Source organism: Alligator sinensis, unplaced genomic scaffold (assembly GCF_000455745.1).
Source record: "Alligator sinensis unplaced genomic scaffold, ASM45574v1 scaffold1269_1, whole genome shotgun sequence".
Taxonomy (NCBI): Eukaryota; Metazoa; Chordata; order Crocodylia; family Alligatoridae; genus Alligator; species Alligator sinensis.
This window is the reverse complement of record NW_005843072.1, coordinates 320,053-335,927: the sequence shown is the minus strand read 5'-3', so window position 1 is coordinate 335,927 and position 15,875 is coordinate 320,053. Positions and strand designations below refer to the sequence as shown.

Here is a 15,875-nt window from a genome sequence, read left to right as displayed (position 1 = left end):
CCTTCTCCACCTCCTCCAAGCTGTCCATTCTGCAAGGCTTCCTGTGCTTGCAGTTCCCTGAAATGAAGAACAGAATATATCTTACCCCACTGTGTAAATTAATGAAACCTATGCACTGTGGGTGAAATTCTGGTGTTATGGAAATGAATTCCTAATTCATGCCAACTAAAGAATAATGATGGGTGGTAGTACAGGAATGAGCATCATACAGAAAGAAACAAGACTGAGACTGGATACACTTGCAGCTAACACCTTCAGTTGGTAGAAGTGGAATGTCAACAGCATATTAAAGAAATTTTCAAATGAAATTAAATTGGAAGATGCTGCAAATGCCAAAACTGAAGAAAAAGGATTAAAAGGTTTTAGATTATGACAGAAACAAGTTACTTACCTTGCAGTAGCTTCTGTTCTTAGAGATATGTTGCCCACACAGACTCTGTTTTTGATGTGCATGTCCCCCATAGTCATAAGATCAAATTCTTTTTGAATAGCTGCATTCATTGTGACCATGCCTGCTTCCCTCAGATCCTCCAGGTGCAGCATAAGGGATGCGGTGGCTGCAACCACCTCTCAGCTCTTTTGCCAGTACAGAACCCCAGAACAGAGTCTTAGATGGAGAGAAGCTTTGGAATCTGTGTGAATTATACAACTCAAAGAACTGTAGCTGCCATAAAGCAAAGGACATATCTTTCTTCTTTAAATGTTTTCCCATGTAGACTTCATTCCTGGTGACAAACCAGCAGGGATCTCAGGATGTCACTTCTTGAAAGACCTAAGTTCCCTTTTTGTGCTCCTTTGGGAAGTTCTCCAGTCACTTCCTTCTGGACTCCCCTTGCACTACCCAATATGGAGAAAGGGACTAGGAGGAGAGCCCTTGGTATTCCATGAGGAGGATAAAGAGAAAGATTAAGCTTCTTCCACTGATCTTTCCTGGAGTCAGGTGCACATCATATTGGATCCAGGAGTTAGGGCAGTTACTGGGCTTTCCCTCTTGATTATTGAAAAGCGGTGATCTCAAGAAATCCACCAGTCCAATGGAAAGGCTGGGTGGTATTGCAAATGGTCAGTTTGCAAGAATGTCCAGTAAAAGGACATCTATTGCCAAGGAAGGAGAACTTGGAGCCTTGATAAGGTGGTGAAGATGCCGAACATTTCTTTGAGAGACACTCAAGCCTTTTTCAAATGCAGGAACCCACCTGTGCTGGCTTGCTTTTCAGTGTCAAATCCTCTAGAAGAAACTCTGAGGCAAAAATCTAAGAACTTGCCTAAGTATAGGGGCCAACATCTAGACCATTGGCTGTGGTGTTTCTTTCTTCACGTTTGAGGGTACCAAGGCAATAGAAAAGTGAAATGTATGGCAATTAACTCTGGGGCTAGAGGAACCACAGTTGACTGGTGTTGAGGTAGGTTGATCTTTCCTGGACTTCTTGGAGATGGAAGCCGCAGACTGTATAGACATCATCAGTAAGAACAGCTTCAGATTTCCTTTTCCTGAAGGCCCTTCTGGAGGATGAATGGCACACAGAATAGTCATCTGGAACATGGCCTCTCCCAGGGACATCAAACTGTGAATGAACTTTGTTGATCACTATGGCAGAACCACATGATGGACAGTGTTTGATTTCAAGACACATGGAGTCTGCCATGATGGCAGAGGTACCCCCTGAAGAGGAAAGGGTAGTCAGGACTAGAGCTCATGCAAGTTCACTCTTCTTTTCTGATAATGCATGTGGGAGTGTTTTACACAATAAGGAAATCTAAAGCTACATACTGAAACAAAAAAGATTCAAGTCCCATAAGCAGGAAAGCTACATCACTGTGTCACAGAAATGCAGACACTGCTGGTGTTCCATCTTGCTCCACACAAAGTAAGGAGGAAGCAAGTAGTCATTGCAATCTCCTGCCCCTTACACATTTGGTTATGTTATCCTAGAGGAAGTGAGGGGACTAGGCATGGCCATGACAGATATTGCTATTCAGAGTCCAATCACACATTGCATGCATATCAAGCCTGGAATCTGTGTGAACAAGCACTAGAAGAACATTAGGTCCTCCTGTTCTCAAAAATCAGGTCAGATTCTCATGAAGTGCAAATAGAGGAAAGACAACATATGTCTTTACTAACAATTTATTACTATAACTGCAGCAGGAGGAAACTATTTGGTCCTAAAAGTGTCATCCCAGTACCTTTGTTCTAATAATGCAGTAAACAAGAGCCCTCTTCATATCTGTTATTTGTAAATTGACTTTTTTTGGCAATGAACGTGAATTTGTGGGAAGATAAACTGAGGATTTGATTCAGGAGAAAATCAATAAGCATTGTATACAATAATTTGGGATGAAGATGTCCTTATCTGCCCAAATCCCGTAAAATCTAGAAGTTTCCAATTACTTATTTGTACAAAACCTGGCATAATAATATCCTGACTTCAGCTGAAACCCCTAGGGATTACTTCAATAAACAACAGCACAATAACAGAAGACTTTATAAGGAGAGTCATAATGAAAGTCTGGAGCTTGCTGATTTTATCCTCTCTCATCACAAAGATCACAGACAACAGAACTAATAATGCCCATCTCAAAAGGAGACTGTTTTAAGAGTTTTACTAGGACAAGATGAAGATCCTACAAACTTATGCCGGTTCCCAGAGAGGGAAAGATATTAGTGAACTTCCAAACATTTTTTTGGGATTGTAGAGTGTGCAAATGTTGCGCTGGAATGATGCTACAGTTGAAAAACAAACTTTAATGAAACACTGCCTTGAGAAATCTGGACTCTATTTTCAGATGCCTGAGACTGCTGGTGACACTGACAGACTCATTTAAAAGTTAAGATGCCTAGCTTCCACAGAAGTAAATGAGAGTGAAGCATCCAATAGATTACTATCCCTTCATACCTGCACTCTACCAACCATGCCCATCTTTATCTCCCATTAGTCCAATTTGCCCTCAAATACGCAATTACCTCCCACCTCCTTTCACTTTCCCAGATTTATGTCCCACATTCCACTGCATTCTTCTCCTTAACTTCAGCTACATCAGCTCCAATCCTGGTCCTTTCTTAATCCCAACCGTCTTTTCCTCCACCTTCCCCCATCATCTCAATCCCAAGGTTGACTCCTTTCAAGCTTCATACCTGTCCCTACTTTTTTCTTTCTGCTCCGTTGGAAATGCCCACTGTGTCGAGAAAGATCACACCTCTCCATAATCCTTTTATTTCCTGCTCCTGGCTCTCACTGAGATCCGGATGTCCCTCCACTGACATCATCACTACAGCAATTCTGCTCTTAGTACTCTGGTCTTTCCTTCTCCTACACTCTCCTCCCTACTCTGGATCATCCCCACAGGAACATACAAGGGTGTTCCAAGCAAGCAGGCAGGCAGGCAGGGAAAACATTGTAGAACCGTATAGCTCCTTTTATAAGATTCTTCCTGTTTACCACAAGATATGATTTTCCTTCTGCTTGTTTGTTCCCCAGGGTCTCAAACCTCTTCTAAAGTCAAAAGTAACCGTTACTAAATTGCTCTCCTAATCATGCAACGTCACATTTTGGTTGCCTCCTCCTCACACCTCAGAAAACATCAGCGAGCACTGACCTTTTATAAGGGGGAAAATAAAAATAAATCAAAGGAAGACATTGCATGTAACCCAAATGTCATGTGACAAACTGGGAAGCTGGAAAATAGTGTGTGTGTGTGTGTGTGTGTGTGTGCGCGTGCGCGCGCACACGGATAGAAGCAGCATAAGAAAATTCACAAGGCATCATGGCAAAAAAGCAAAGTATCCCAGCCTTCTGCATATAATGTAATTGTAACTATGCAAGACACTTCATTTGCGGATAAATTTCTATTTCTCTAAAATCCTAACCACATTAGTTTCTTAATGTGTTTAAGGTTATAATCTTAATGTTACATGAGGATTCATTTAACATTTACAGTAATGCTGCAAAGTTAATACATCTGACTGAAAAGTTTACTGTATTTTGGAAAGTGAACATTTAATGCTGGCCAACTAGAACGTTACAGGATAATGGTCTCCTATTAACTAGAACTGATAGCTTTTTATTCTTTTTTAAAAAGGATACCTTATATCATATACTGGTGGTCTAAGGTCATGAGGCCCATGGGCAAAGGCACAGTGGAGTCCATTCTTCACACAATGACCCCGAGCATCTGTTTCGTGAATACACGTTCCAGTCTTGTAATATCTGAGATGGTATTTCCTCTCTGTATCCCCTGTTGTTCGATGCAAATAAGGACAACTGCATAAAGGAAAGGAAGAAAAATAATACATGGGACTGCATTTAAATACTTAATCCAACATTTTACCACTGCTTTCCCTGGTGGTTTTTTGTTTTGTTTTGGTAATACTGAAGCTCTCTTTAGATGGAAGTACTTTTAAACAATAAACATTTTTACTTCATAGTATATGGCTTTAAACAAAAAAAAGCCTTAGAAAATTTTGCTCTTTTTTCTGCTAAATTAAAAAAAGCATTCATCATATGTTTAATCACAAGACATCCTTAATGGGGGTCGGACTCGACGATCTATTGAGGTCCCTTCCGACCCTAACATCTATGAATCTTAATGGAATAATTAGTACTATTATAAAAAGCTGCCACTGATTGGACTATAGCATTTTTATCTGCCATAATGATGCAGGCTCAGAGCAATTCTATTTTTAAAGGTGTAGAAAGCCACTTTATTTTATCTTTTTTTCCCTTCCTTAAGAATGCTATGTTCATATCAAGTCATAGAGTACCTATATACAACAAGATACTTTTTTTCTAATGCTTCCCCTACTTTCTAGGCATGGAATGCTTTGAACTATTTTAGAGGAAATCTAGGACAATTTTACTAAAATAAGACTGAAAGGATAATGTCAATTATATGTCAATGATAAAAACTTCTTTGCAGCCAGGGTGTCCAGACTGTGGAATAAGCTGCCTTCAGAGGTAGTGCAATCACTTACCCTGGAAATCTTCAAGCTAAGACTAGACAGTCAACTTGCTGGGGTCACCTGAGCCCCAGCTATCTTTCCTGCTTGGTGCAGGAGGCTGGACCCAATGATCTTCCAAGGTCCCTTCAAGCCATACAATCTATGAATCTATGAGTCACTTTGAAGACATTAACCATTTATTCTTTTTCAAATCAGTTAGGTCCCCAAATCTGGCATTTAAAAGGAAGCAAATGAATTTTCAGCAATCTTAAGACAGTTTTAATTCACTCGAATGCATGTGTGCTGTAGGTGCTCAGTACCTTGAAAGGCTTCATCCTTTCTGTTTTATAAAATCACAGAAAAGTAGGGCTGGAAGGGCACTCTGGAGGTCACATCTAGTCCAACCCCCTACTCAAGGCAGGGTCATCCCTATCCAAAACCATCCCATAAAAGTCCCTGTCTAACCTATTTCTAAAACTACACAATCAATACCTGTTGCACAACTACAAGGCATATTGCCCAAAGACACCAAAAGCACCCTAACCTGCTACAGGCAAAGCAGGAGGACAACAGTTGTCAATGTGCCACTGCAAGGGTTGTTAAAATACACTTGAGAAATCCCAGGAAGAGTGCAATGGTCCCACCACTACAAAAGAAGTTACTTGATAGTTGACGGCTGAATATGTCTGTAGTTCAGTGCTGCAGCTCCCTCAGTCAGCCTGAAATGAAAGGCATATCCCAAATCCAAGGACCAAACGTGCTGCCTCTGAAATACTTGGTTCTGTGTTTTAGCAACTAGTACTTCAGAACAACCCAGCTATTCCTTGAGCGTGTCGTTATACTTCTCCAAGAGTCTCTCCTTTTCCTTCTGTCAAGAAGCTGGCACTGCTTTTCTTAACACAAAGAATCCAGGGAGAATAGTTAAGCGCAAATGGTGAACATGTATGCAATCCTTCTGCCACTCACTTTAGTGTTCTGGCTGGGCTCTGAGGGGAATAATTTGTGTATGAACAGCATGGCTGTAATCTACCCCAGCCGGAATTGCTACATATAGGGAAGACCATTAGAATATTGATTGTATCATCATAGGATGGTTTTGCACAGGATGGTTCCACAGCAGAGCCCTTATTTAGTAAAAGCAGCAGCAACTGGGAACTAAACAAACTTTACTTGCTACTCCTGTGAGCAGCAGAGGCACAACTCCAAAAGGAGGCCAGAAGAAAATGAAAACTATCCATTCCAAATGGAAACACCTACATAATGTTGTATGAATAGGAAAGAGCATGGTAATGTACATGCTATGTACTGGAGACAGATACTACAGTTGTCAACAGCCTTGTCAGCTGGACCTTCAGCATGAAAAGCCAATGCCCCATCACTTCAGACACAAGAGCACTTCCACTGTTACTAACAGGTAACTTGCTCTTATCCACACTTGATACCACTCAATGCATTAAGAAAAGACATAAGATACAGTTACATAAACAAAGAGAGCATTACAAGTGCCACTGATTTGCCACTCCACATTTCAGGATTATAAGCCCTTAAAAATCTATTTCATTCAAATAGAAACCAACGTGACAGAGTCTTAAACAAGGTTGCTATTTTGAATTAAAATGACAGACACATCACCTGCTTGATGCACTAGTTCTTGTGTGCTACATTTCTGGCAACACCAATAAAATATTTGCCTGTTTTACACTGCATTTTAAAAAAAATCTCTTAATCAAACACCTGTCGGAACAAAAGCACACCGATTCCAAGGTGTGGTAATCAAATCTATTTTGTATGTAATGCTTTTGGAATACTATAAAGGCTGAAAAAACATGATTACACTGAATGCTAACCTAATATCATAAAGAAACATCAGCACTGTACTCAGTATCATTACACTGAATTGGAGGAAACAGATGGCATATTTTTAGTTGGAAAAAACACCATAACTTTATCATTTTGAGCATATACAAATTAGATTAGATATCCCCAAACTGTTATATATGAATACTGTGACACGCACACAAACAATCACAACTGCTTAGCAAACTAAGCATGTGAGGGACAGGGGTGTGTCATTTCTAAATTCTCATGCTGTAAAAGCTCAGCATTATAAGCAAGAATTCTGGTTTTGTTTAAAAAAAGTCACAAATAAAATTCTCTGATAAAATCCCCCAAATCCACGATCAAAATGAAATGCCACTATATATATAGGTATCAATTGAACACAATGTTTTATTAATATAGTTACAATTTTAAAGCAATATGGAAGCCTACCCAGATCTGCAGCCCTGAGCCCTGGATGCCACCTGTGGAAGGCAGTGGCAGCTGCAGCATAGTGGAGTAGGAAGCCCTGCTCCCCACTCCTCTGTGGGCAGCATGGCTGAAGCAGACCCCATGGGGGGGGGGTGAGCTGCCTGCTGCAGGCTCAGGTAGGGCAGACCCATGCCCCCAAGATCTATGCATGGGGTGTGGGTGGGCTCCTTGCAGTTGGGTGGGGAGGCACCTTGCTCCTGCAAGCTCTGCACTGCCCTGGTGAAGAGGCCCCTGCCTGCTCCGCAGTGCACAACCCCATACTGCCGAGTGTGCAGCGAGTGCTTTGCCAGGGCAATACACGGCTTGTTGGGACTAAGAGTTTCTCTACCCAGCCCCGCTCTGCCCTGCTGCACCAGGTCCCCACCCCCCCGCGGGCTGTGGAAGGCCAGGAGAAGGGCAGCAGGACAGGGAGCCCAAGCCTGGAAAGCTCTTTACAGAAGTGGAAAATCGACATGTTTCTCAATTAAAATCAGCAATTCACATTTTTCTCCATTTTTGTGGGGAAACACATATGATGTGCTTGGAGGGGGTTTGTGAGGGGGTGTGGCTGGGGGGACAGGGCCTAGGGTATGTTGGGAGGTTGTGGGGGCCAGGTTAGGGTGTATGGCATTTGTGGGGTATGAGGGAAGGTGGAGGAGAGTGAGGACCCCCCCCCACACAACAGCTTGGGCACTGGTGCCCAGCGGCGCACGGCTCCAGCCAGCACTGCACATCACAGCAAGGAGCACAGCCCCTATTGGGTCATCTATCTCCAGCACTCCCCGGGACCTATGCGGCAGGGAAGGCAGCTGGCATCAGTGCATGGAGCTTCCCACCCGTGGCATGAGTGCAGGGGCTGCACATGTGCGGTGCTCCTTGCCATGATGTGAAGCGCTGGCTGAAGCCATGTGCTGGGCATGAGCACTCACACCTGCTGCTGCTGCTGCTGCTGCGCTGCCTGCCAGGGCTGTGTGCCACTGGAGGGGTGTGTGTGTGGGGGGGTCCCCACAACCCCCCACACCCACACACTGCCCACCCAAGCTCCGCACTGCCACCGCGCCTCCTGGGCACCAGCTCCACACTACTGCCAGCCCAAGTCCCATGCTCCTGCCCAGCTGCAGCTCTGCCCTGCCCCCACCGCTTCCCTACCTGCTGCCCGGAGTGAGCAGGATGCCAGGGAAGCCAAGCAGGTCTCTGGTGGCTACAGCAGCAGGCCTGCCTGGAAGCTGCGTGCTGGCTAGGCTGGGCCCTTCCACCCACAAGGGTGGGAGCGAGGCACAACAGGGTATGCTGGGGGCGTGTGTATATGTGGGTGGAAGGGCTGGGAGGGGTACAATTCATTGGTGGGTGCTGTGGGCCAGATGAAAGTGCCTGGCAGGCCAGATCTGGCCCGTGAATTGTATCTTGCCCACCCTGACCTAAGAGGAAAACAGGAAACAGACTAATAGTAACTCATCAGGTAAGCAATTAGCTTAACTGCACGTGCCCTTGGATCTGTGTGCAGGACAAGCGAGACAAAAGCGCAACCGCAACTGTAAATTTGCTAGTTAACATTTCCAGCAATAGTTAGTCCAGAAAAAGATATTACAAAATAAAACTTTACATATTCCCTGGATCATCACTGCTACAACACCACAATTCACTCAGCCCAAATAGAAACTGCATTTCAATACAACATAATTCAAGTTTTAGAAGACAGAAATGTGTGAACAAATGAAATACAGAGCTGTAAAACGAAAGCTGTGGAGGACCAGAAGCTGGGGTTGGGGGAGGTGCCACTAAGCACTGGGACAGAGGGGGGCACGGTTGCAAAAATCTAACCAGCTCTGGGAACTCATAAAAGTTCCTCGCTGCTGCTACAGCAGAAGCACAGGGTCTGTGCACCCAGCCTGGTACCCTTCTCTCCCACCCCAGGTCACACCGCTGGGGAGGACTTAGTACAGTGCAACTGCAACTGATCCAGCTGTTCACCTGTCTACTCCTAATCTGCAGTCAGGGAAACAAAACTACAGTATGTTTTCCTCATTTCACTCGAGGGCTAATTAGCAAGGTTTTGCTACCCTTTGTGAAGGATTTCCAAGGAGAAAAACCTCTATCCCATTTGCACTGGTATAACTGTACACCTGGCCACACCCTAAGACAGTCATAAGAAATCGCTGCAGAGTGCTGCGATCAGGGACAATGGCCTTCTGCATACATGTCGACAGAAACATGAACAGTCCCCTAGGTCTAACTCCTTCCTCTCAACCACTCCTCAGCAAATCCATCCTACCTCGCTTCCTTCAGCTTTTCGTGGGGGAAGGGGGGTGCTCTTATTGATTCCTCTCTCTTCTCCCACTCCATCTTTGATCCTCTCTCTTCTCCATCTCTATTATGATCTCACTGGAAAACTCAAATCCAACAACTATCTTGTCTGTTGACATTTCAGATCAATAATCTTTACTCCAGACCACCCCCTGGAATTCTGTCCTGTCCTTTTGGTGTCTGCTTGGGAATAAGTGGCCACTACCAGTTACTACGCAGTCTACATGATCTCCTTGATCACTGTGTGCCTTACCACCCTCCTTGCAAACTCAGGCTTGTAATCTGAGCACCATCTTCAACTCAAACCAAATTCTATCCCCTCATATCAAGACCATGTCTAAATCTGTCAGAGTATTTATGCATAACATCTCTAGGATGCAGTCTTTTCTATCCAAAAAACACAGAAAAATACCATACTCTCTCATATACAAGACATGCCTTTTTACCAAAAAACAGCTGTTGGAAATTAGGAAACCACACATTATAAGGAAATATGGTGACAAAAGTTTCTGCTGCTTAAGTTTCTGCCAAGCGAAAGCAAACGTAACTCTGCACAAGATCCACAGAAGCAGAACAAGGAGCAAGTTCCACTTCCTAGCTGCTGCTACTCACTTGCTATAAGGAAAGATCCTTTTTATTTCATTCTGCCTTTCAAAAATGAGATGCATGTCTTATTTGAAGACATGTGTACATGAGAAAATATGGTGACTGCTCAGGGTCTCATGTGTCTTCATTACTACAACACCCTTTTCTGTAGCCTTGATACACGGAATCTTTTCCAGCCAACGGCCCTTCAAAAGGCTGCCTCAAAATCCATCTTTTTTCTGGACCAACGATTCTCAACCAGGGTGTCATAGTACCCCAAGGTATCCAGAGAGCCTTTTAAGATGCTACACAAAGTTAATACTGTGAGGTGGGCAAACGTGATTCACAAGATAAATCTAGAGATGCCATACAGGAGCCCACAATGTTAAAAACATCCTGACCTGTAGTGGGCCGAGTTCTTTGCAACAAAAGAACGGCTCTGCTGTTTTTCTGTAGTTAAAAAAATGAGCGAAAGCGAAGAGCTGGCATTTTTCAAGGCGTGCCTTGAGCCAACCGAGAGGTGTGCCTCAGGTCTAAAAAGGTTAAGAACCACTGGACTAGGCCTCCGCAAAGTATAAGTGGAAAATGTGACCATGGTCCAAACAGTTTGATCCTACAACTTTAAGGGCCTTTAGAGTGTGATCTTGCATGGAATTTGTGCAGATAGACTGTAATATCTGTGGAATCCGTCTAGAAGCCAAAGATGCTTCCTGTGGGTACAAGGGTTAGGCCAGACATATCTAACCACAGTATTCAGTCCTGTGGGCCAAATGCTATCCCGACTTGGACATTCACATGTAAGCAGATCTGACCTGACACCAATTGACTAAATTGAAAAATGAGAATAAAACAAGAGGAAATGAAGGACATGAGTTAAAGATATATTTTTGCTAAATTGCCTAAACCAACTAGTGACACATCTTAATTACTGGTTTTTTTTTAAGCATCTTTCCATGTATAAGCATTATTAAAAGTCACTTTAATTTTAAAGAGACATTGCATCTAACCAGAAAGAGACTATTTTCTTATCAACTGACAGATTATGAAATGGACAACCATGAGAACTTTTTAAAAATTAAGTAAAAAATAAATAAAAATGGTAAATACAAATCAAAATACAAAAAGTTGTAGGATTTTCAAAATTAAAAAAGGAAACATTTTGACCTTATTTATATGACCAGTTGCCCATTTCTCCCCAAAACCTTCACATTCTTTTACGCTGCCCTTTTGACTGTGGAACATCTCTCTACATAGTTACACAAACCATCACACTGCCTTTTAAAGCCCCCTTTTCTACCACAATAACCCCAAATAAATTGCCAACTGAAAATAATGAGGCAGGTGGACAAACAGGATTCATTGACATTGGCTGGGATTTTCAAGATGGAGCTTAGCAGTGAAATATACCCATGCAGATTAAGATTAACTACTATTTCTAATTATATTAAACTTTTATAACTCAAGATCTGCTAGTTATCAGGTATCTAGAATCATAGAAATTAATGGCTGGAAGGGACCTTGAAAGATCATAAAGTCCAACCTCCCTGCTCTGGGCAGGAATACTGCAGAGATCAAGTGATCCCAGCAAGATGTCTGTCCAGTCCCCTCTTTAAGACTTCCAAGGTTGGGGACTGCACCACCTCCTTGGAAAGTCTATTCCAGAGTCTGGTCACCCTTACTGTAAAGAAGTTCTTCCTTACATCCAACCTGAAACCATCCTCTAACCGTTTATGGCCATTGCTCCTTGTCCTCCCTTGTGGCACCTGTGAGAAGATCGAGGCTACCTGCCCAGAGAAACTCCCCGGCCAGAGGGGCACATCCAGCAGTAGCAGCATGACCATGCTCCGGAGGGAGCTTCCAATCTGCCCAGGCTCAGCCTTACCAGCCAGCCAGGCGAGCCGGATTGGTTCAGTCAAGTCTCTGGGAGCTATTTCTGGCTCTGTACACTGGCAGGAAGGAGGAAGGTAAAGAGGAGAAGGGGTCAGCAGAGAGGGAAATTGCACACCTGCCAGTCTGGACTGAAGTCCCTGGGAATGGGGCAGCAGACCCACTGGGTCTATAGAGCTCGGAAAAAGCATTTCCACATTCATTGACTGCAGCAGGCAGTTAATTGAGCCAGCAAGATGTCAATTATCAAAGGGAAAAAAACCGCCCAATCGCGGCTTCAGCAATCGGGAACTTGTGGACTGAATGAGAAGAGGAGGGATATCAGCCACTACGAACCCTGGCATCATGGGGAAAAGTGGATAAACAGACGCATCAGGTCTCCCCCCCACCGTTTTCCTTTGTTTTGCAAGGAGGGTTTTTTCCTTTTGCCCATCCTTACATTCTGACCGGCGGCAGTCAGCTCCAGGTCAGGGAGCCATCACCCCTCCCCAATTCAATCAATTCATCAAGTCATGGCAGGTGAGAACTGAGAGGAGCACCAACCTAACTGACTGACTGGAGTCTGTCCAGCATAAGAACAGCAAGTGAATGTCAACGAGACACAGAGGTCCGGGTCCATACACGGTGATATCCCGACGGCACCCTAGTGAGCAGTTTTTCTCCCACCTCCCAACAGTCACCCCTCGCATACTTATAGACAGCCACCAACTCCCCCCTCAGTCTTCTTCTCCTCGGGCTGAACAGTACCAGATCCTTTAGTCTCTCCACATAAGGATTGTCCTCCAGACCCTTTCAAGATTCTCCATGTCTTTCCACAAAGTGCAGTGCCCATAGCTGGACACAGTACTGCAGCTGGGGTCTCACCAGCACCGAGTAGAAAGGAAGTATCACTTCCTTAGCCCTGCTCACAACGCATTGGCTAATGCATCCCAGTGTGCTATTAGCTCTCCTGACTACAGGGTTGCACTGGCCGCTCATGTTCATCCTGTGATCAACTATAACCCCGAGGTCCCTTTCAGCCATCGTGCTGGCCAGGACATCTCCTCCTAACCTAGATTCATGTCACTAATTACTTCTCCCCAGATGAAGCATTCTGCATTTATCCTTATGTAGTTATCTAATATAACCACAGTTTTCAGTCAACAAGACACTTGTTCAGACATGTAACTGGAGAAAGTCACTATACCAAACACTGGACCAGAAAACCAACTTTTAACAAAGAAATCATTAATGAATCCCACGGCAGACGGATTTAAATCATAGGTAATTTTCATCAAGCGAGGAGACTTGATTGAAATAACTGATTCCAATTAACTTTTCCATTTTGCAGTTCAGGTTATATTCTTAAGAAAGGCTTTTTCTTATTAGTTGATTAACTCTAAATATATGGATTTACAACTGCCTTTAAAATATATTTAGCATATCTTTTCTGCTAGCTAAGGGTAATTATGTATTTTATTTATTGTATATTACTAGCATCCTGAGAAAATGGTGAATGATATGAAATACCTGCTTTTTACTGGGTAACTGAGTTTCTGCTCATGATCGGTATCAAAGATCTTACTAGAATTTAATCACACACACCAGCATAAAAAAATTATTTATAGTAAACTTAACCTGATGTTTTAGATCATCAATTTTTCTTATCAAAGCATGTTCCATATATATTACCAATGATTTACTGAAGACAGGAATTAACTGCAGTCAGTATACTAAACTGACCATTGCAGGTCACTCTGAGAAAATTCTCAAATACATTCAACAAGTCTAGCTTTTTTTACTTAAGTTTGTTAAAATATTTTATATAAATAAAACACTATACTTCTATGGGTTTATGCTGTGCCTGGCTCCTTGTGATCAGACCTGAGGAAGAATGCCTGGCATTCAAAAGCTTAACTTTATTCCAACTACATGGTTGGTCCAAGAAGAGACATTACTCTAAGAAATCCTTGCCCCTCAAATAATTTCTGGAACATCATGGCTACAACATCACTCTTACACTACCTTAAAAGATTATATGCACCTGGGGCATTGATATATTTGTATTACATTCAAATTTCATTTTAAAACAAGTTTATTAAACATATTATAATTCAAATAATAAAAAACATTTAAATAAGGAATGCTTTAAATTTTTTATCACTACTTGTTCATCACTACTGATGAATAGATAAGGTATGCACATCCATATACAAATCTCCTAAAATGGGAAGAACCAAATCTGAAAAACAGAACTTTTTTATAACTATATATATGCTCTTCATAAATGTTTTATTTAAAAAATGGTGCACGTGTTTTTTTTGACAGTACACAGCTTGTTATGCCCAACTACAACCAGAGAGGTAACGAAAATAATATTAACAAAAAGCAACTTCTTATATGTTGGACATTGTTTAAAAATAATAATGGCATAAAATCAGTGTTTCTGGCCCTACACCTATATTAGAATCCATTCACATTGATTCCTCTGTCCATATGGAAACCCTACACACGTACAAAAGTATGCACTAGATGATTTAAGCAGCATGTGCTTTATTTTTTTTTAAGAGCATATTCCCCCTTCACCTCCCAAGGAAAAAAGCTAGCAAGCCATTTATACTAGGGGAAAATAAGTGAAAGCTGATAAACTCCAATGAGGTTTAGAGAACAAAAAGCATTGGCGTCCCATAAGTAGAAATTAATCTCTAAGAAGTCAGTGATAATGTTGCAAAGGCCTATACAGCAAAAAAAAAAGCACTTACTCATCTCCATCTGGACAGATGCCTGTGGTCTCATCATATTTTGTACAATAAACATCTGGACTGTAGTTAAAAGTCCCATCACGCCTTCGTATGGGTCTACGACGACGCTGATTTAGGAAATGCCAATGAAAACAGGTAAATGGTCTGTGCTGGGTACACTTGTGCTGCAAAAATAGGGGGCACTGCTCTGTCCTAAATTCCTTTAGATACCTAAAAAAATTAAACTGTGTTACAAGTTTATCTTATTGGAGGCACACGTAAGAGTTTTAAAAGGGCACTTGATAATTCAATATGTGCAGCCCGTAAAGGACTGTACAGATGCATCCTATGCAAAGTAATATATTCTATGCATAGTTTATCATTTAACTGCCAATTAGGTGACTTAACTTTTAACTAGTTATTCCTACTGAAGCTCACAATGCAACTCTAGACTGCACAGATGGGCTAAGTTGTGTGTTGTATGACATGCTGGGTCAAAAGTCACAGGTTCGTAAGAATACCTTCCCTAATCATACAGCTGTTTTGAGAATTGCAAAACAAGTCGCGTGAATCAGAATTTAGGCTCCCTCTGTACGCCTACTAGAGCTGCTTTAGCAAATAACTGCATTAGGTTTTGAATTAGAAATGCCCCTTAAAACACAGTATCCCAACAACATGAACACACATTGCACACACCTCTCCTGGGCACAGGCAGTGGGGCAGGGACACGGCAGCTCCCTTCCCGCCCGCACAACGTGCTGGCGCGCGGGGGCCGGGAGGAGGCAACCGGCAGGTGCCGGGAAAGGACAGGGTGCGATTCCCAGGATGCGGGAGCTTGGAGAGCTACCGAGATGTGCGCTCACATCTTCTCTGCAAAACGCAGGAGGCTCCTGGGGATGTCAAGGGCCGAGGGTAGTGATCAGCCAGGCTGCGCACCTCGGGGGACGGGTAGTGGCGGCAGAGGCAAGCAGGGCCGAGGGCTCCGGTGTCTGCGCTGCTCCTGGCTAGTCGCGATGGCGAAGGCGCTGGGGAAGGGCGGGCAGCTCAGGCCCCCCCGGCCGAGCAGTGCGCTCCGCGCCGCGCCGCGGGCCCGCTGTCCCGAGACGCGCAGGGAAGGGCCGCGGGCGGGCGCAGGGGCTGCAGCGGGCCCG

At 43.3% G+C, this 15,875-nt stretch overlaps 1 protein-coding gene across 1 annotated transcript in view; it reads right to left on the bottom strand.

Moving 5' to 3' along the window:
- Positions 1-15,623, bottom strand: part of UNKL (unkempt family like zinc finger) — a gene marked incomplete at both ends in the record, with an annotated part of 79,488 nt that extends 63,865 nt beyond the window's left edge. The window contains 5 exon segments of the mRNA XM_025193585.1: positions 1-8; positions 10-57; positions 4,086-4,262; positions 14,746-14,955; positions 15,421-15,623. The exon segment at positions 1-8 is cut by the window's left edge and continues 45 nt beyond it. Of these exon segments, the coding sequence (XP_025049370.1) occupies positions 1-8; positions 10-57; positions 4,086-4,262; positions 14,746-14,955; positions 15,421-15,623 (646 nt within the window).
- Between the last annotated feature and the right edge of the window lie 252 nt (positions 15,624-15,875).